Source organism: Sinohyriopsis cumingii, unplaced genomic scaffold (genome assembly GCF_028554795.1).
Source record: "Sinohyriopsis cumingii isolate HCF-2022 unplaced genomic scaffold, ASM2855479v2 utg000837l, whole genome shotgun sequence".
In the NCBI taxonomy this organism is placed as follows: domain Eukaryota; kingdom Metazoa; phylum Mollusca; class Bivalvia; order Unionida; family Unionidae; genus Sinohyriopsis; species Sinohyriopsis cumingii.
In genome coordinates this window covers 2,490,231-2,513,311 of record NW_028315936.1, presented here as the reverse complement: position 1 = coordinate 2,513,311, position 23,081 = coordinate 2,490,231, and the positions used below count along the sequence as shown (strand labels likewise).

The window sequence follows — 23,081 nt, the reverse complement described above, 5'->3', positions numbered from 1 at the left end:
TGCGGCTCATGTTGCAGCGAGGAAAAATGCGTGGAGACCAACGCGCAAGGAATTTCTACCGGATGTGCAATCCAGTTGTTTGGAATACTATCACGGTGGACTATGGAACACTGAATACAACTGCGACGCTATAATCTCGGTTGATATGATTGCCTGTTATCCAGCGAGTTTTCTCGGGTATGGATCCGCCGCTGAGTATTTCAAACGATTTGGACACCCCAGACATGAAATGACTCGTGTTGCTATTAATGGACCACTGCCTGATTTTGATTTAACCGGATTCGCTCGCGTAGTATCATTTGAGTTCGCGGCAGGACTTCATCGCTGTTGCTATATTTGGATCGGTAGACACATGGCTGAAAAGAAGTGGCTGCCAATAGCGCTGCTACGGTATATGATTGATTGTAAAATGCTTGTATTGTTGATTGTCAGTGACGCGATTATATCATACCGAGCGCAGACTGAAGTCTGGTTACCAGAACCGGAGCGTCTAGATAGCATAATTGACGAGTCCAAAAAACACATCGATGCCGACGAGGAATATATCGTCGAATGGTCCAGGAGGATATTCAACCAACGAAACATAGAGGCAAAAGATCTCGGTAGAAGAATAATCGGTAAGTTCACACAAGGTGGAAAAAACCACGACTACAAACGATATTGCTCACGGCTGATTATAGATGACGCAGAATATGATTTCGTAATCAGGGACGCAGTGGCGAAAAATAGATACGTGAACTGCGAAACAGCTTTCTTGTCCAATGGAACAAGGTTGGGTACAGTTGTTACCTACAGCGATGGAGACAGCCCGGCATACCCGCATTTGAGGGCGTCTATGCTGGGTTATGCCGCTATCAATTTATTCTCGATGATAAATAGATTTCCTGACACCGTGGTTAGAGTAGCCATTGATTCGTTTTATGTTGACGTAAAGTACAAGGAAAACGTAGCCGGGTTTACTAGTCCGGACGAGAGTTGGGGTACATGGAGAATTAAAAATGAAATACGACGCGATTATTCCCCGTCAGCAGATGTCACCGTTGAAAACAATTACCTACGCGGTGATAAATTGTCAGAATGGTCTAATGCACCACCGTGTTCTGATCCAATTTGTAGACACAAAACAGTTTATTTAAGCGGCTGTGGCGGGTCAGGAAAGACGACTCGGGCAATTGAATTATTTCGAACGCGGGCAAGTATAATCGTGCTTACACCGACCCATAGACTAGCGCGAGAGATAAAACAACAAAATGTTGACGCCGTTACTTATCACAGCTTTTTTCGATACAGCGGTGGTGAGTGGACTCCTGATCGAATGGGTGAAAAATTTATTCCTGAGGTTATCATCTGGGATGAGATATGTACTGTTTCGTTAGATGTTTTACAAATGTTTCTTGATTGGTTGCTGCTCGCGAATACAGCGGTGATCATGTGTGGCGACCATGGTCAACCACCACCATTTGTCGGCAAGGGTGCGCATGATTGGTTAAGCGGGTTTGTGGACTATTATGAAGAAACTGATACTGATTACCGAGCACTTGATGAACAACTGCGCGAGGTTAAAAAATTAATCAGATTACAGCCGGATAGAATTCAATGTGAAATAATTCGCGAGGTGATTCCGGAAACGCCGTTAAATGAATTCTGGGAAACATGGAGACCAAACGATTTGATTGTAGCGAGTAGAAAGATAGTCAGAGACACACTTCAGCAAAAGTTGTTTACGTTGCATAAGGAAAAGTTTCCAACGCGTCCAGTGCCGTTATGCTATAGACCCGCGGATACACGGCGGCAGAACATTGAAGTTGAAATCCCGGGCCCGACGGCGTCAGGGACAAAAAAACAAATTCTCGTGCTGAATGATATCGTGCTCATTGATATCAGCGTTGTCGAGGATGCGCTACGTGCTGATAAATCCCCGTGGACGCTAGGATACGCAACGACAATACATTCCTCGCAGGGACTAACCATCACGGACACAATTGTTTGGATGGTTGATAATCGCATCGAATGGTCAAATCTAGTCTATCTTGCAGTGTCCCGAGTACGGAGGATAAATCAGCTTCGAAGAATTGTTGTTGACGGAGTCACTGACGAAGTCACCGACAACGACATCATCGATGCAAGCGTCATTGATAGAAAACACTCGGGTTACCGCCAACAGGATAAAAAAAAACAACGGCGTTTTGATATTGATGCCGAATTAATAATTGCGTTACGACAACAACAGAATAATCACTGCGCGAGTTGCAATTGTATAATGAGTTGGCGTTATTCGGATAAAGACGCTCGCCAATTTACCGTGGACAGGATCGATAACAGTCTCGGTCATGTCAAAAACAATGTGAGGTTGACCTGTCTTGAGTGCAATAGACGCAACGGAGCTAGTTAAGACCACGTGGGGGTAATTGAGTATCGTCAGGTATCACTTGTAGTTGCTCGCGTGTAAACCCCCGCTGTGGGGCAGTTGGATCCAGTCTATAGATCGGTGGTCTACCAGTTGATCGTGTTATCGTTGATATGTTATGTGTGGTAACACTCCAAATAGGATCAGTAGCTCTTTTTTTACCGCCTTCAAGCTCTCCTGGTTCATACAGATATCTAACAGTGACATCGCCGAGAATCGGCTTGGAAACACTATCTATTTTTGATCCTTTGGGTATATACTTGTATTTAATCGCGTCGCTGGGCTTCATGTTAATTGCTTGGGTAATCTCGCTATTTAACGCTGCAATTACGCCTGGTAACCTTTTGACCCATTCACGAGATCGTTTTTCTTGGATGAATTCCTTCGCGTATTGATATCCAAATAACCGTTCAGCAAGAGTCCGATTGAATCGTTCAACAATTGCCTGATCACGATGTAGTGCAGTATGACCTCATCGTATCGCGACGCTATGATGTTTCAGCGTTGATAAAACAGCGCCGCGAAATTCACTACCAGGATCAACTTGTAATAGATTTGACCAGCGCAGAGGACCTCTTCGATAAATCCGCTCAAACGCAGCGGCTACTTCAGTTGCTGACTTTGTTTTTAACGGCTCCGCTTGTTTGTATCGACTCGCAACATCAACTATGGTTAGCGCGTATTTGTAACCGTTGTCATGCGGCAAAAATAGTATATCAGCTTGATGAACCTCATTAGGTACGCTGACATCAAAGCGCGAGAAGTTGATTTGTTTAGGCGGTGGTAGATAGATTTGCCATATAGCCTGTTTGGATAACCAATTAGCCGCAGTGGCCTTTGTTACCTTTGCAGCGCTTGCAAGCTTACCAATTGCGGCCTTCCCCTTCCAGTATCCTCTCGGAGAATAATAGATGGATTCCATGTTGTTATTATAAACGCTAGCGTTTTCAATTACCAGCGCCCACCATTAATTTACCTTTCATAGCCAATTTTACCAACCATGAGGCCAATTTTTCTTTGACAGATTTATCAGGAATAGCATTTAACGCGTGAATTAATTTTACGTCCGCGATATGATGCTGTTGCAGATCGCTACTTTTGTAAGCAACATCATGAGCATGACACGCCTTATCGATAGCATTTATTGGATACTCACCGGGTTTGGGCTGATTTTGATCATCGAGTCTGATATCTAATTGTGTTCCGGGGCCACAGTAGCTATATCCTGGAAGGTGCTTTTCTCCTGGATACTTTGCCCACGGGGTTCCGGGGAGTTTTGATAACTTGGCTGCAATATCACCTCCTCGCTTTTTTTTAAAACATCCCCGGGTCTAATAGAAATAAATCTAAATTTCTTTGTACCGCATTGTACACACTTACCAGTAAGCGCCGATCTGTTATTTCTTGTTGTAACGGTTGTCATATCATTTGTGCCAGTACGCACTCTACACTTTACACAATATAGATCCATAATTTATGTATAGAGACATGAATATAATTGACTTTTCAGCGACTAAAACAAGAGAACCAGTTAAGCATGTTGCAGCGTTACCAAACTCGATCCGGATGATTATCATCGGACCATCTGGATCCGGCAAGACGCAATTGTTACTCAATTTAATAATGAGATGGATGAAGTGGGATAAGTTGTATTTGGTTGCTCCTAGCGTAGATGATCAACGATGCTACGAGGTGTTGAAAGATTTCAACGAGAATGCATCAGCGATCGCTAAAAAAAATGTCATCGAGTTTATTACGGATATCAATGATGCACCGGGTATCGATGATATTGATGGCGACGTTAACAATTTAGTCGTGTACGATGATGTTATGTTAGACAATCAGAAAAACCCAGCTAGGATATTTTCCAGAGGCAGGCATAAAAACACTGACGTGATATATGTCACTCAACGATACTCTCCGATTCCAAAAGTAATCAGAGACAACTGTAATATTCTTGCTGTATTCAACGGCGTTGATACACACACGCTACGAAATATTTGGCAAACATGGTGCGGCGGTGACATGGACTTTAATGTTTTTCGAAACTTTTTTAGTCATGCTCAGTCGACCCCACATGGATTTGTAACGATAAATTTACATGACCCTCGGACACGATATCGTATCGGACTTGACCAAATATTCGGTTAAATTGCAAGCAGCAGGGGGGGCGATGACATCGACGCGGTCGTCGATGTGTTTACCGGACGCTGACGACGCTAGGATCGGCGCGCAGAAGGTATTAATTAAACCAAATGACGTCTGGACAATTGTCGACTTGGCCCCTCGACGATGACAACGACGACGTCGTTTTTTTTTTACCAGGCGCTGACGACACCGGATCCGCTGAGTGCAGAAAGTACTAATTAAGCCAAATGACGTTTGGACAAAATGTCGGATTCGCCCCCCCTCCTGCTGGCCTCAACAACTTATAAGCTGACATGATAGAGTTGTGGCAATGTGATTAATAATCATAATGAAAACGAGAAAGGGAAACATTTGTCTGATTTTATTTGCATCATCAGAAAAGAGACTTTATAAAAAATACTGGGTTGGTCCTCACAATCAATACTCACCATTCATTGTTAGTGACCTCTGTACACCTGCTGAAAAAGTATTAAAAAAAACATAATAACTTGTATCCCAAAAGCATAAAAAACTGATTGTTACACATCCTGCAAGACAAGATACATCAAAATGACTTTGATTTTCTGCTTTAATACAGTTTCTCTTGGAAAGAGCACTTGTCCCAACATACTGACCAGTGGTCAGGACAAACAAACAAATTGATTTCTTAATCCCTTGAAGGCTTTCATTTTATTTCCTTGAATAAAAAAGCCTCAATGATCTCTCTGATTTTGATCAGCTTATCTTAAATTAAGGCTCAATGATGTCCATGATTTTGATCAGCTTACTCGGTATCTTAAATTAAAGCTCAATGATCTCCATGATTTTGATCAGCTGTATCTTAAATTAAGACTCAATGATTTCCATGAGTTTGATCAGCTCTGTCTTAAATTAAGACTCAATGATCTCTCTGATTTTGATCAGCTCTATCTTAAATTAAGACTCAATGATCTCCATGATTTTGATCAGCTTTATCTTAAATTAAGGCTCAATGATCTCCATGATTTTGATCAGCTTATCTTATATTAGGCTCAATGATCTTTCTGATTTTGATCAGCTCTATCTTAAATTAAGACTCAATGATCTCTCTGATTTTGATCAGCTCTATCTTAAATTAAGACTCAACGATCTCTCTGATTTTGATCAGCTTATCTTAAATTAAGGCTCAATGATCTCCATGATTTTTGTCAGCTCTATCTTAAATTAAGGCTCAATGATCTTTCTGATTTTGATCAGCTCTATCTTAAATTAAGACTCAATGCTCTTTCTGATTTTGATCAGCTTTATCTTAAATTAAGGCTCAATGATCTCCATGATTTTGATCAGCTTACCCGGTATCTTAAAATAAAGCTCAATGATCTCCATGATTTTGATCAGCTCTATCTTAAATTAAGACTCACTGATCTCCATGATTTTGATCAGCTTATCTTAAATTAAGGCTCAATGATCTTTCTGATTTTGATCAGCTGTATCTTAAATTAAGGCTCAATGATCTCCATGATTTTGATCAGCTTATCTTAAATTAAGGCTCAATGATCTCCATCATTTTGATCAGGTGTATCTCAAATTAAGGCTCAATGATCTCCATGATTTTGGTCAGCTTATCTTAAATTCAGGCTCAATGATCTTTCTGATTTTGATCAGCTCTATCTTAAATTAAGGCTCAATGATCTCCATGATTTTGATCAGCTTATCTTAAATTCAGGCTCAATGATCTTTCTGATTTTGATCAGCTTATCTTAAATTAAAACTCAGTGATCTCCATGATTTTGATCAGCTAATCTTAAATTAAGACTCAATGATCTCCATGATTTTGATCAGCTTAACTTATATTAAGGCTCAATGATCTCCATGATTTTGATCAGCTCTGTCTTAAATTAAGAGTATATTTTATCAACTGTAATGCTTAATGCATGGTATCATCAAAGTGCTGAGGATAAAGACTATTCATTGCCTGTGACGCTATACATGTCAAATAGAATGACCTGTCCATTTAGCCTTTTGGTGGAATATTCATAAGGCCCTAGTCCACTCATAAAATAGGTATTGGTGTGCATTCAGCATATATAATGTATGCATAATACTATACGCCACTCGTTTGAAAACTAATGCTGGGATAGCTCGCAAAGCTCGGTCTTTATATCTATAATCGAGTACAAATAATGGAATTCCAAAATTAGCAGGGTCCTTGCACCAAAATGATTTTTTTTTTCCAGGAGATTTTAAGGAGAAAATTACAAATTTCAGAAGTCTTTTTTAAAGTCTTAAGCTTTGATTAATGACACAATACTGCAGTTGAAGGCATATGTGCAAAAACTTCTTTACTCACCAGATTCAACGATGGATAGCGATGTAATATGACAATTGTTGCAAAACTGTTCACTGCAAGTTGCAGTAGAAAAACAACATTTTTTTCTGACAAGTTTTAGTATTGCTTGTTAATATCAAATATTAGGACATTTTATGATAAAATGTAATTTTCAAATAGGTTTCCAAGATATTTTCATTGAATTCCAGCTGGATTCCAGGACCTCCTTAAAAATTGGGATGGTCCAGGAACCCTAAATTAAGTTCATGCGCCAGTCTAAGTGACTTGGCTCCATTACATATTAAGGAAATGACTGCCACATGTGGAGTTTTGGTGTTATAAAGGCTTCAAACATTTCTGAAAGAAATAAGGATTACCTTTATTTAAAAAAAAACTGTGAGATATGATGAAGAGATATATTTTATTTCAGTGGAACATTCTGCTATCAAAAAGAATCTTTAAATTATGACACAATACTACTATTTGAAGTGGATCACATAATAGCCAAATATCTTAGCAAGACTTATCATGAACAGTAGTATACACAATGAATAGAATGTCATATTTTTAAAAGCAAAGAAGAAAAACAAATGCCAGAAATGGAACTTGTAATCTTTACTTGAATAAGAACGTTCAAACATTATATGTAAGCGTTTGTTATTGGCAAGTAAGGATGTAATGCAACCATGTTGACCTGCACAGACATTGTATTTGCTAGGCACAAAGATACACTATTGTGATAGAAACGATATTTTTCTGAAAATATTTGTGAAATTTGATCAGTTTCATTAGTACATGCATTATCTGGACAGAAAGAAAATAATTAGCATTTAGTGTCTGGATATTTTGGTCAATGACGGTACACACTCCAATTTAATTTTACTCATATACTATAAATACTCACTTATAAGACTGGCCCAACTGCAAACTGCACAGACACATATCTGCTGTCACATAATGCACTGGTATATCTGGGTCAGTGCAGTTTGTTAGGAGTAATCAGTAGAACAAATAATATTGACTCTGATTGGCTGGCACATTATGCCAGAGAAGATCAGGATCTTTGTTGTTTGCAGTTTGACTTGACTTACAGGTGAGTTTATATGGTAACAATGTAGACCCAGATCTGCTTGACATTATGTGACAGCAGATCTGGGTCGACAGTTGGATTTGACCTATACATGAGAATATATGGTGATAAAGCCCAATACATGTATTTCATTCCATTAGTGCCTTACAGCTGATCAATTTGATCCAGCATTAATCCCAATTAATGACAGAGTTGTTTAATTGAGAACCTGAGGAGTATTACACATTGCAATGGCAGTAAGATGAGAGAGATAAAATGAGATAGAGAAAGGATTGTCAGTTGTATAGACAATGCAAGAAATAGAAAATTTACCTTTTAACTCTAACACTGAAACAGAAGAATGAAAGTATTTATTAAAAATGGGGAAAATGGAATCATCTATCCTCTCACTTTCCATGTGATGATTCCTCAAACAGATAGTGACACCTGTGTTACTGATAACCTCCATAAAACTGTCATCTGCTCAAAATGGTCAGATTTAAATCAGTTCCATATAAATGTCTTCAAAATATCATGGCCACCTGCTCAATGTTACTAGTGGTCACCATAAATGGTTCTCAATGCATATACATGTAGTTTCTGTAAATGGTCCTCAATGCATATACATAGTTTCTATAAATGGTCCTCAATGCATATACATGTAGTTTCTGTAAATGGTCCTCAATGCATATACATAGTTTCTATAAATGGTCCTCAATGCATATACATGTAGTTTCTGTAAATGGTCCTCAATGCATATACATAGTTTCTATAAATGGTCCTCAAAGCATATACATGTAGTTTCTGTAAATGGTCCTCAATGATTATACGTGTAGTTTCTGTAAATGGTCCTCAATGCATATACATGTAGTTTCTGTAAATAGTCCCCAAGGCATATACATGTAGTTTCTGTAAATGGTTGTCAATGCATATACATGTAGTTTCAGGTTAGCATACAACTGATGCTTCTATTAGATTATAAATTATGTATGAAATAGTAACCAAAAATACATCTGGCATAACTGTGCTGTCATTAATTTTCATAGATTTTGTTGTTACTACAAACCATGAATTTAAAGACCCAACTAACAACTGGTCACATATGAAGCCCTCTTACCAATTTCCTTACTGAAACTTTCAGCATGAATTGGCTTGATTGATGAGGTTTTAAGGTCCACTAAAACAGAATACCAACATTCACAGTGATGTCTTTCTTTTCTCTGATGGTTTCCATGTCCTGTTCAGCATACCAGTTATGGAAGTGTGATTTTAATTGTTTTATTATAGTCTTTATTTACTGTCAAGTCAAGGGTAGAAGATGAGACAGGTACAAACAAATGAGTGCTTCCATTAACAATTCAGATAGTATCTCTGCACTTTGATTAAGGCTCTGAACATATCAAATATTGACACTGTCTTTTAACTGCATTGAGCAAGGGCAACTGGTCAGTTGTTTGATTAACATGTAGATATGACAACATTATCTAACCTGAGGGGGAAAATAGGTTGAAGTTTACCACTTTTAAGCCACTGAACTGCTAATGCCATGGTCATCACAAGGAACTAATGGTGCAATTTCATGGATAGTGTTTGAAGAGATCAAATAATGTGCTTTAACAACCAACTGGTCTTAAGTGTTGTTCTTTACATCAGGTCCATTTCATGCTGATTACTCAGATGAAATCACAGTGCAAGTGTTTGGTCTTGACAGGTGTTTGATTTGTGCTCATATAATTGACAGTATTATTTTTACCATTGAAGCAACTGCGATTTGCTTTTGCCAAACATTTTGTTCTTTTCCACTCTTTATTTTGAATATTTGAAGAGGTTAATCCATTTAAATACCTACAAATACTACCAACATTGACAGGAAAATAATTTTTTTAAAAGTACCCATGAAAATAAATGAAACCACAATATTTTCTTTGCTAAGAATATATCTACTGCTTCAGCTTTCTTTTGCTAACCTTTTCCCTTCTATATTTCTTTTGTTACTCACGAAGAGATGACCCACCACATAAAGATTTGTGTCTAAAACGATCATACTTTTGGTCAGTCTTATGAGTGAACCCAAAAAACAGTCCCTGACAAGAATGTCTTATGTACAACATATCTGATGGTTAGCAAGTGCCATACACTTTCAAGTGACTATAGTGTAGGACAACTAGCTGAAGATGTACAATGGATAGCTTTCTGACTATAGTGTAGAACAACTAGCTGAAGATGTAAAATGGGTAGCTTTCTGACTATGGTGTAGGACAACTAGCTGAAGATGTACAATGGGTAGATTTCTGACTATAGTGTAGGACAACTAGCTGAAGATGTACAATGGGTAACTTTCTGACTATAGTGTAGGACAACCAGCTGAAGATATACAATGGGTAGCTTTCTGACTATGGTGTAGGATAACTAGCTGAAGATGTACAATGGGTAGCTTTCTGACTATGGTGTAGGACAACTAGCTGAAGATGTACAATGGGTAGATTTCTGACTATAGTGTAGGACAACTAGCTGAAGATGTACAATGGGTAACTTTCTGACTATAGTGTAGGACAACCAGCTGAAGATATACAATGGGTAGCTTTCTGACTATGGTGTAGGACAACTAGCTGAAGATGTACAATGGGTAGATTTCTGACTATAGTGTAGGACAACTAGCTGATGATGTACAATGGGTAGCTTTCTGACTATAGTGTAGGACAACTAGCTGAAGATGTACAATGGGTAGATTTCTGACTATAGTGTAGGACAACTAGCTGAAGATGTACAATGGGTAGCTTTAAAGTGACTATAGTGTAGGACAACTAGCTGAAGATGTACAATGGGTAGCTTTCTGACTACAGTGTAGGACAACTGGCTGAAGATGTACAATGGGTAGCTTTCTGACTATAGTGTAGGACAACTAGCTGAAGATGTACAATGGGTAGCTTTAAAGTGACTATAGTGTAGGACAACTAGCTGAAGATGTAAAATGGGTAGCTTTCTGACTATAGTGTAGGACAACTAGCTGAAGATGTACAATGGGTAGCTTTCTGACTATAGTGTAGGACAACTAGCTGAAGATGTAAAATGGGTAGCTTTCTGACTATAGTGTAGGACAACTAGCTGAAGATGTAAAATGGGTAGCTTTAAAGTGACTATAGTGTAGGACAACTAGCTGAAGATCTACAATGGGTAGCTTTCTGACTATAGTGTAGGACAACTAGCTGAAGATGTACAATGGGTAGCTTTAAAGTGACTATAGTGTAGGACAACTAGCTGAAGATGTAAAATGGGTAGCTTTCTGACTATAGTGTAGGACAACTAGCTGAAGATGTACAATGGGTAGCTTTCTGACTATAGTGTAGGACAACTAGCTGAAGATATACAATGGGTAGCTTTAAAGTGACTATAGTGTAGGACAACTAGCTGAAGATGCAAAATGGGTAGCTTTCTGACATTCCAAAAATGGGTCAGAGTGAGCTTAAAACTTGCTTCTATATGGCAGTTTTATTTTTTCAAAGTTTTAACAAAATTATTACATTTGTATAAAATTGTTTGATTTAATTTGTCACTAAAAGATATGTTCCAGATTTCAAGAAGTATAATGAAGGACATAAGAGCTGAAAAGATTATCTTTTTTATATATGACCCTGAGATCCACCATCTCTACAAGTGACATCAATCTTCCTTCACATACAAATAAATTAGCATCTTCCAAGTATCTATAAAGACCATAGAGCAAATGAACATGCACACTCTTTTAGTCTTGTCAGTAATTACTTGTGCACCCCAGAAGTCTAAATGCAGGTGTAATTATTTACAATTATTAAACTGCAAAAAAGGGAGTTAACCCTTGTGTACCATTAACATCTTTAATTTCTGTCGGCATGTGGGGGGGATGGTGAGTTAGATGATACATGTACATATAATTATCCTTTAACTGACTAAGATAAATTTACACGTTCTTTCAGAACTCCCAACACATTAGATACAGCAAAGGGACAGTTACCATGGGAAACTGATCCATCATATAAAAGTCTCTGTAGCTCAGTTGGCAGTGTCAAATTCATAATCAATTAGTCGCAGAATCAATGTCCACCCAGGTTATTCCTGGTCATCTGCTCAGTGTGTCCTTGAGAAATGTACTTACCTCCCATTTCCTCAGTGTGTCCTTGGGAAATGTACTTACCTCCCATTTCCTCAGTGTTTCCTTGGGAAATGTACTTACCTCCCATTTCCTCAGTGTTTCCTTGGGAAATGTACTTACCTCCCATTTCCTCAGTGTTTCCTTGGGAAATGTACTTACCTCCCATTTCCTCAGTATGATGAAGACAATAAAGTTTAGAAATGCCAACCCCCCCCCCAATACAAAACCATCATGTAACAGTCCTTCTACTACATACTATCTAATTCATGACTGGAATGATTAGAGAAACTCAGGCTTAGATAAACCATCATGGAGTTTCTAAAATGTAATTAAAAGGAAAATGGCCAAGTACATTTACAGCAAAACAACAAACATTTTATGGTTGGAACTCCTTAATGCAGGATACAATTTGCATATTTCTGAAAAGATACGAAAATCTGGGTATAAAGAAAAAACTTATGGGTTCAAAGTTTATTTTGGTGTTTTGGCAAACAGCAGTACTTCACAAAATCTGTGCATTTATTCATTCTTATGTCAATAATAATTTCACATGTTTGTTTAAAATGCACTCATCCAAAGTCACAAGTTAACGCAAATTTCGCAACCTAGAACTGATTTCTGCTGGCCAAGGTTCTAATGTTAACGCTATCTATACCTTCGCAGATCCAGCAGATATTTTTTTGTGCTTTGAGTCTGTGAATTTCACTGGATGCAGTGGCAAGCCACTTAAGTTATAATTGGGTTTTGAAAATATTGTGACATGGGGTTGGTATGTACTGCAATACAAATATTGATTTTTCCATATATATCACTGTATTGATCCAACTCCACATATAATGTGCAGAATTAGGTAGGTCACACAAACCAGATAGCTTTACTGATAGCAGAAATGTATAATGTTTACAATTGTTTCTAGCGCAGCCAGCTTTGGGATTCATAGTTAAGTGAAGGAGTTACTGTATGGCAATAATCAAGTAGACCAATACCAGTACAATATAGATTTACAAAAGAATATGAGTCAACCATTTTAATGCCAAGAAGAACATAGTAGTTTGAGAATATTTATTCAGTGCTGTAAATGAGTCCATCTGCCTGTCATAAACAGCCACTGCCTCCCTAAATCTGACAAATTCAAGCATTTCTACCATTTTAAGAGGACAAAAGCGTCACAAGAATTCTGCAGAAACGGTATGTACCACATGCGCTGCTGAGGCACATTCCAAATATCCAGCAATGTCATTGCAGTATGAAAAGTAGGTAACTGTGACCTCCTGCCCATGATGAGCAGTACCCTCCACATGGAATAAACAGTCTTGTCCCCATATATTTTCTTGTGGTGGTAGGTGCACACAAAAATGATGTTTATGTAATTTCAAAAATGAATGCTAAAATGATCCATAACTAAAATAAACAAGTTTCAAAAGTCAGAAAATGAATTCTACAGATTTGAAAAGCAAAAATAAACCATTTTTGTATTTTATTTAAATTACTGATTTATTATTTACTGTTATGACTCAATGGTCTTAGACTAAGTAATAGAAAGAAACAAAACCAACAAGTTTAGTAAAATCAACAAATAATTTAATACTCGAAGTAAGAGCAGTCCAACTACAGGCCCATACTCATACTAAAAGTCAGTTCTATAATTATAGCATAATTATTATAACAACATTGTATGGTTGCCCAGGGACTTAACATTTTTGGCCCATATGGCCCCCAGTGTTGAAGATGTTGGACCAACCTACTATAAGTAATAAAATTAATATTTCTGAGGAACTTACAGTGTTGTGAATTGAATACCTAAAAGTTCTATCACAAGTCCAAAAGTATAGATTGTTCTGATTGAATTCCAAGTCTTGAATGCGCTAATGTACAAACAGCCCTAAATGAGCTGACCTACCAAGAGTCTTGATGAATCATAATGATATAATCCAGAATGCCCTTTAATGAATTCACAATAATCCTTAAGTAATGTTATAGTCCAAATGCCAATCAGTACTTTCTAATTTAAAAAATAATTTAAATAATTCCTCTCAACTTTCACCTATCTCTCAATAACTCGCACACAGTGGGGTCCAAAAACATAGACCGCAATATAAGCAAGGATATGAGTTATCGAGAGAACTCTATAACAACATGAAATTATGCCATCCTTGTAATCCTTCACATGTGCATGAAAACAATGTGTTACATCACCAGTAGTCCGGTTCCCTGATCTGTATTACTCTCTACTATAGTAGAATGCAACACAAGGAGCATAATAAGTAGGTAAACAGACTAATTATTGATTCAAATTCACAATTAAACAAGATTTCTTTCCTTAAAAATAAGAAGAAAAAAACAAAAATAACAAACAAAAAAAACCAACCAACTAGCGATTAGCTAATAAAACAGCCATCTATGTTGAAAGTAACCTTTTTTGTTCCATTAGTAAACTTTTGATGACATCATTTCATTGCAAGTAATAGAGAAACTTCAACTGTGAGGAAATCTCTGAGTGTCAATTCAGGAATTACAAGTTAACTACAAATGCTGAAACAAGGTTCTCATTAATAAAAAGCCTCTGTGAACCAGAATTTTATTTCATCAAGTATTCTTTTCACCTGTTGTCTTTTGATCTCTGATCACATATGTGAATGAGTATGTTAATTTAAGGTAGCTTAATTATATTACATTCACCAAAATTGTTGTAACAGTGTTTGAATGATAACTTGAACTGAGTATAGACCTTATACAGAATGGATCTGCATGCCCATTAACTTTTCATTTATTACACGCCCTTTATTTGATACAAAAGACATAATTAACGTGCTAATACAAAAAGGTTGGCTTTTTTAATCATTGTAACAATACAAAAAATACTTGACGTGCAAAACAAGTATCAAAACACCCTCAGCACTTAATTAGTTTCTCACAGAAACACTCACAGACATAGCTGTCATGGTAGATTGACATATTTCATGTTTGAATACAACTGGGCACATTGTATTTATAATAGTTAGATTTAAACCGAACTAAAAGGTAAAACTAATAAATGAATTTCACTTGATAAGAAAACTTATTTAATGGTTTTTATTTTAAAATTGCTGCCTGAAGTAGGTGTTAGTGATATTTTCATTGATTTAAATTTTGTTGCATACTGTTATTTATGGTGTACTGAGAACGTTGTTTGGAATGAAATTTTAACAAAAGACATGAATTCTTAATAAAAGTTGATAATTTCTTAATATTTATTCATATTTCCAGATCATATCAACCAGGTAAGATAATAAACAGGCGATATCACAAGGTTTCAGTTCCCATATTTTACCAAGATTTATTCATTTCCAACAATTAAATTTTGGGGGTACTTTCTAGTGAAGAAAAAAAAAATGGGATCCATGACTGACCCGGTATTTAATGTGGGATTGCGACTTATCAGTGTGCAAGTTATCAAGGGTGTGGTGTATTTGTTGACATTATAGCACTAACTTTTTAATAATGTATCAAGAGTTTTTAGTTCAAGTTTTACTAGATTATACTTTCTTCCATATGCTGCGAATTTAGATAACTTGCTGAACCCTTTCAAAATGCGTAAAAATGTTGCGCGTAAAAATGTTGCACATGTTGTATCTTTAAGACTATTGAAAACATAATGGAAGACTGTTCCAATAAATAATAGTGTAATTATGCATATACATGAATGGTAAAGAAACCCATTTTACATGCTACTGCTATGATAAGTTGAAATTCTTTAAATTTTTACCTGCAAATGACTGTACACATTTTAGAAATTAGATATATGTAACAAATATACAAGTATTTTATTATCCACAAAATTAAATGCCTGAGTACCTCTTTGAAATTAGCAAACGAAATACCTTAATAACCTCTACAAAACAAGATTGTTTACAATACATAACAATGATGTAATGGGTAATATTAAACAATTATATTAAAATCTACATTACCTCGTCTGCTGACTGGTGATGCAATTTTGAGTTTGCCAATCAAACATTTCTCTAGCATGGACTCAGCGTTTACCCACTGATGTATCTAAAGAAGAGAACCAGACGAGTCATATGAAGATTTCCTTTAGACATAAAATATTCATGGGATAAATACCAATTAAAAATGTTTGCACAAGAAAAAACATAGCAACAGCCGATATGAAAAAATGAAAAATGGATTGTGCTGAAGACTAAATCTTCTCTACATCTTTTAAAAATTTGACATATATCAACATAATGAATAGAATCTAATTTATTGATCAATTAATTAATGTAATTATTTGTTGAAATTACTTATTCAATTCATTCATTGGTGTATCTCTCTTTCCGCAATCACACACACACACACACATATATATATATACACACACACACACTCTCTCTCTCTTCAAATATGTACCAACACATGCAGTGTTCTCACAAAAATGTATGAGAATTGGTGAACAAAAAAATGTGCAAGCAAACATAAAGTTAAAAAAATAAGTACTTATTTTAGTGTGTGTGATTTATAAGTGCCACAAAATTAAATCAATTTCTTTTAAAATCAATTTGACAAAACTCATTAAATAATTCAAAATTTAGAACTACGAAATAATAACTATAGAAAATAAGTATTATACCATAAATTAAAACCTAGGGATAAAAAAATGATCCAAATGTTCAAACATACATTAAAGTTCTAAAGTATTATAAAAAGTAATAAATCAACTTGCTAATTACTGTTTTCACAGTGATCCATTGTTAGCTAAAGGATTGTCAAAAATATCATATTTACATTAAATGTGCACAAATATAGCTTCCACAGTAAAGAACACTTGGTGATATCAGTACCTTGATGGTAGAATGTCGCGTGATACACATATTGCTCTACCCATTAAAACTGTAATGGAATGGTCTTTATATTCATTTGTAAATTGATCAATGTATAAGTGGAACACTCTGTTTACGTCAAAGTTTCCTTAACAGTTGGTTTTGATTTGGGAAGTAAAAACACTTTTAGTATTTTGATACATGACATGAACTGCAGATTTGGGAAAAAAATCCATGTTTCCATGTGGGAAATTAATTTGACTGCCATGGACTAGATATAGAGGTTATCATGGATGTATAAATCGTGGATCACAGTGGATGGAGCAAGTTCTATTTCCCCAGTTGGAAAGTCACTGCAATATAATTATATAATGGTGGACATCCACTACACCACATGGCTGCATTACAGTAGATAGTGCACAGTCTTTTTAAGTTGTACAAAATGCCATTCAATATTCAGAGACTTGCCAATAAAACAAAAACATTGACATACCTGACATACATAAACTTAAATGATACTGTTCAGTATATCTGTATTGTTAAACTTTTTAACTGTATCTGTAATGTTTGTCCATGACTGCAGATTATAACAGTCAATGTAAACAAAATGATTTAAACAGCTTAATTTCTCCATGATTGCATACTTTAAGATAATGTAAACATGTTGACCGTAGAAGGTTCTAGAAGGTGTATTTGCTTCTTATCTTATTTGCAAGTTATAAATGACGTGTTTACTGATATCTGAGTTCAAGGTCTAGCCTTAGAATGTTCTAGAACAGAAGTTGTTTACAAAGTTCATGGGGAAAATGACCCACATCCTGGTCATCTTAGGTCTTTACACAAGTTGTAAATTAACAAAATTATTTCATTCCTATCCTAAGTTCAGTTGTGTTCAGATATAATTTGAGCTGATTTATATTTTTAATTTATTCATTTGAATTACAAAGTGCTAACTGACTTTAGGACTAAATCACTTTTTTGGAATTATTTTGAATTCATTGAAGGACATTCTGGAATATATCACTGAGATAAATCAATACTATTAGTATATTAGCATGTTCAAGGCTACTGGTACATCAGCACATTCAACATTGGAATTCATTTGGAACACCACTGGAATTCAGTCTGAGCACTCTATACTTTTGGACTAGTGATTTAGATCATCTGGGATTTAATTCATAATACTCTAAGTTCCTTTAAACTTTCACTTTGTATTCAAGGAAAATAAATTATTTGCCAAATGACACTAAAATTTTCTGTTATTTAGTTTAAGAGCATATTATTCCAACAATATAGTGATTCTAATAAGTTTGAGAGAAAAAGACTGCTTTAAAAAGCACAAAAAGGAAATTACATGTAATTATTAGCGAGTTCATGTGAGAAGAAAGAAGACACTGAGGTAATATGTAACATGATTGCATGATCAATTTATTCAGCTATTAAAATAAAGAATACAAAGGATGCTTGGACTATTTGTGTCATTCCCCCAGTCCCATTTAAACTGTTTCCTTAACATGTTCCCACCCAATGAAATATACATAATGCAAAAGCATCATAGAAGATGGAGTCCAGCCTTTGTGTAGTACATGACACATTCTGCAAAAATGTCCCTGAATGTCAAGTGAATATTGTTTTATTATCAGTTAAATTACTAACTTTCTACATTTTGACCTGATTATCCTTTTTAATAAGTAGGTCTGAATACAAATAAAACATTTTGTCACTTAAACATCAGACACAAAATGAATATCTAGACAGGGTTTAGCAATTAACAGTGTGAAATTACTGAAATGCCCAAATGGCATTGAATCTTTGGGAACGAATACCAAGTTTGAAATCACTTCAACAAAGTGTGGACTCCTAATTATAATTAGAACCAAGTTCCATTATAATCACTCTACTCATAACATGAATGGCCATGATACAGTACAGCCTTCATTACAGAGTAGACAAATTCTGCACATGGAAAAATTATATTTGCAAAAGAATCATTTTGCTAACTCTAAATATAAGAATATTTTCTAGCACGGCTCACATATCTTTTCTGTAAGATGTCAACATACCATGCCACATTATTATGTATGATGTCAACATACCATGCCACATTATTCTGTATGATGTCAACATACCATGCCACATTATTCTGTATGATGTCAATATACCATGCCAAATTATTCTGTATGATGTCAACATACCATGCCACATTATTCTGTATGATGTCAATATACCATGCCAAATTCTGTATGATGTCAACATACCATGCCACATTATTATGTATGATGTCAACATACCATGCCAAATTATTCTGCATGATGTCAACATGCCATGCCACATTATTCTGTATGATGTCACCATGCCAAATTATTCTGTATGATGTCAACATGCCATGCCACATTATTCTGTATGATGTCAACATACCATGCCAAATTATTATGTATGATGTCAACATACCATGCCACATTATTCTGTATGATGTTAATATACCATGCCAAATTATTCTGTATAATGTCAACATACCATGCCAAATTATTATGTATGATGTCAACATACCATGTCACATTATTCTGTATGATGTCAATATACCATGCCAAATTATTCTATATAATGTCAACATACCATGCCAAATTATTCTGTATGATGTCAACATACCATGCCAAATTATTCTGTATGAGGTCAACATACCATGCCACATTATTCTGTATGATGTCAACATACCATGCCACATTATTCTGTATGATGTCAACATACCATGCCACATTATTCTGTATGAAGTCAATATACCATGCCAAATTATTTTGTATGACGTCAACATACCACGCCAAATTATTCTGTACGATGTCAACATACCATGCCACATTATTCTGTATGATGTCAACATACCATGCCACATTATTCTGTATGTCAACATACCATGCCACATTATTATGTATGATGTCAACATACCATGCCAAATTATTCTGTATGATGTCAACATACCTTGCCACATTATTCTGTATGATGTCAATATACCATGCCAAATTATTCTGAAAGATGTCAAAATACCATGCCACATTATTCTGTATGATGTCAACATACCATGCCACATTATTCTGTATGATGTCAACATGCCATGCCACATTATTATGTATGATGTCAACATACCATGCCAAATTATTCTGTATGATGTCAACATACCATGCCAAATTATTCTGATAAACTCAAGAAAAGAACCAGGATGCGCATGCTATTAAATCCCTTTTATTTCATTGTGCATGTACACTATAAAAGGTATGTGTTCATTTATAATCAATATTGTTTGTAATTATTAGTCTTAAAGGTTATCTATTTCTAGTGCACTGAGGGCGCAATCTGAAATCTGCAATGCATGTACTGTATAATCTCATTATCAATCTATAACAGCATTGGTTTACACAAATGTCATGCTTAAGTTAGTTATTATGTTTGCAGTATATGTCTAAAATGTACAGTATGACAAGCTTCTAATTTGACCCCATTTGCATTTTTTTGGATATCTGTAGAAGAAAAAAAATTGACTTACATATGAGTACATGTATATATGGCATATCATCTGTTATGATAAACAAATATTTGAATATAACATATATAAATATCAGACTAGCATCTTTATGCCTGTATTGAAATCTATGTGAGTGACCCTTCTGTCTGTATTGAAATATATGTGAGTGTCCCTTCTGTCTGTATTGAAATATATGTGAGTGTCCCTTCTGTCTGTATTGAAATGTATGTGAGTGTCCCTTCTGCCTGTATTGAAATATATGTGAGTGTCCCTTCTGCCTGTATTGAAATATATGTGAGTGACCCTTCTGTCTGTATTGAAATATATGTGAGTGTCCCTTCTGCCTGTATTGAAATATATGTGAGTGTCCCTTCTGTCTTTATTGAAATGTGAGTGTCCCTTCTGTCTGTATTGAAATATATGTGAGTGTCCCTTCTGCCTGTATTGAAATATATGTGAGTGTCCTTTCTGTCTGTATTGAAATCTATGTGAGTGTCCCTTCTGTCTGTATTGAAATCTATGTGAGTGTCCTTTCTGTCTGTATTGATCTATATGTGAGTGTCCCATCTGTCTGTATTGGAAACTGTGTGAGTGTGCCTTTATGTCTGTATTGAAATCTATGTGGGTGCCCCTTCTGTCTGTATTGAAATCTATGTGAGTGTCCCATCTGTCTGTATTGGAACCTGTGTGAGTGTGTCCTTCTGCCTGTATTGAAATCTATGTGAGTGTCCCATCTGTCTGTATTGGAACCTGTGTGAGTGTGTCCTTCTGTCTGTATTGAAATCTATGTGAGTGTCCCATCTGTCTGTATTGGAAGCTGTGTGAGTGTGCCTTTATGTCTGTATTAAAATCTATGTGGGTGCCCCTTCTGTCTGTATTGAAATCTATGTGATTGCCCCTTCTGTGTGTAATAAAATCTATGTGAGTGTTCCTTCTGTGTGTATTGGAACTTGTGTGAGTGTGCCCTTCTGTCTATATTGGAACCTGTGTGAGTGTGCCCTTCTGTTTGTATTGAAATCTATGTTGGTGTCACTTCTTTCTGAATTGAAATCTATGTGTCCCTTCTGTCTCTATTGGAACCTATGTGTGTGTCCTTCTGTCTATATTGGAATCTCTGTGTGTGTGCCCTTCTGTCGGTATTGGAACCTGTCAGTGTCCCTTTCTGTCTGTATTGGAATCTGTGTGAGTGTGCCCTACTCTCTGTATTAAGTGTGCCTTTCTATCTGTCTTGGAATCTTTGTGATTGTACCTTCCTGTCTATATTGGAACATGTCTGATTGGAATCTGTGATTTTGCCTTTTCTATGTGTATTGAAACCTGTATGCCTATCCATATTCTGGAATCAGTGTAATTATGCCTTTCTATCTGTATTGGAACCTGTGTGACAGCACCTTTTAATCTGTATTGGAACTTGTCTGATTGTGTCTGTCTATCTGAAATGAAATCTGTGTGATTGTGTTTTTCTATCCTTTTTGGAATTTATGTGAGTGTGCCTTTCTATCTGTGCTTGAATCTGTGTGATTGTGCATTTCTATCATTACTGGAATCTGTGTGAGTATGCCTTTCCATCTGTATTGTAATTTATGATTGTGCCTTTCCATCTGTATTGGGATCCAAGTGGCTATGCCTTTCTATCTGTATTGGAATGTGTGACTGTGCCTTTCTATTTGTATTGGAATGTGTGACTGTGCCTTTCTGTTTGTATTGGAATGTGTAACTGTGCCTTTCTATCTGTATTGGAATGTGTGATTGTGCCTTTCGTTTTGTATTGGAATGTGTGATTGTGCCTTTCTTTCTGTATTGGAATGTGTGACTGTGCCTTTCTATCTGTATTGGAATGTGTGATTGTGCCTTTCTATTTGTATTGGAATGTGTGATTGTGCCTTTCTTTCTGTATTGGAATGTGTGACTGTGCCTTTCTTTCTGTATTGGAATGTGTGACTGTGCCTTTCTATCTGTATTGGAATGTGTGATTGTGCCTTTCTTTCTGTATTGGAATGTGTGACTGTGCCTTTCTATCTGTATTGGAATGTGTGATTGTGCCTTTCTTTCTGTATTGGAATGTGTGACTGTGCCTTTCTATCTGTATTGGAATGTGTGATTGTGCCTTTCTTTCTGTATTGGAATGTGTGACTGTGCCTTTCTTTCTGTACTGGAACCTGTCTGACTGTGCCTTTCTATCTGTATTGGGACCTGTGTGATTGGGCCTTAGTTTAAACAACTATTAATTGTGAATGTTGTACGGTAAATATTAAACATGTTGTTAAAAAAAAACATAAACCTTCGATTAAATATCGTGGATACTCTTGAGTTAGTCAATTATGAGTTGAGGCAAAATACATATAACCTCTGTATAAGTCAATTATGAGTTGAGGCAAAATACATATACCTCTGTATAAGTTAATTATGAGTTGAGGCAAAATACATATACCTCTGTATAAGTCAACTGTGAAATGAGGCAAAATACATATACCTCTATATAAGTCAACTGTGAAATGAGGCAAAATACATATACCTCTGTATAAGTCAATTGTGAATTGAGGCAAAATACATATACCTCTGTATAAGTCAATTGTGAATTGAGGCAAAATACATATACCTCTGTATAATTCAATTATGAGTTGAGACAAAATACATATACCTCTGTATAAGTCAATTATGAGTTGAGGCAAAATACATATACCTCTGTATAAGTCAATTGTGAGTTGAGGCAAAATACATATAC

General features: G+C 36.0%; 1 protein-coding gene across 2 annotated transcripts in view; it reads right to left on the bottom strand.

Annotated features, from left to right (window-relative positions):
• LOC149773191 (cytochrome b5 reductase 4-like) overlaps nucleotides 1-23,081 on the bottom strand; it is a 164,829-nt gene that overhangs the window by 71,947 nt on the left and 69,801 nt on the right. For both annotated transcript variants that reach the window (XR_016417448.1, XM_089946687.1), the window contains exons 5-7: nucleotides 15,991-16,075; nucleotides 8,245-8,259; nucleotides 4,984-5,013 (exon numbers count right to left, since the gene is read on the bottom strand). Coding sequence is in view for 1 of the 2 variants with exons in the window: in XM_089946687.1 (XP_089802813.1) it covers nucleotides 4,984-5,013; nucleotides 8,245-8,259; nucleotides 15,991-16,075 (130 nt within the window). In the remaining variant the exon portion in view is untranslated. The remainder of the gene's footprint in view (nucleotides 1-4,983; nucleotides 5,014-8,244; nucleotides 8,260-15,990; nucleotides 16,076-23,081) is intronic.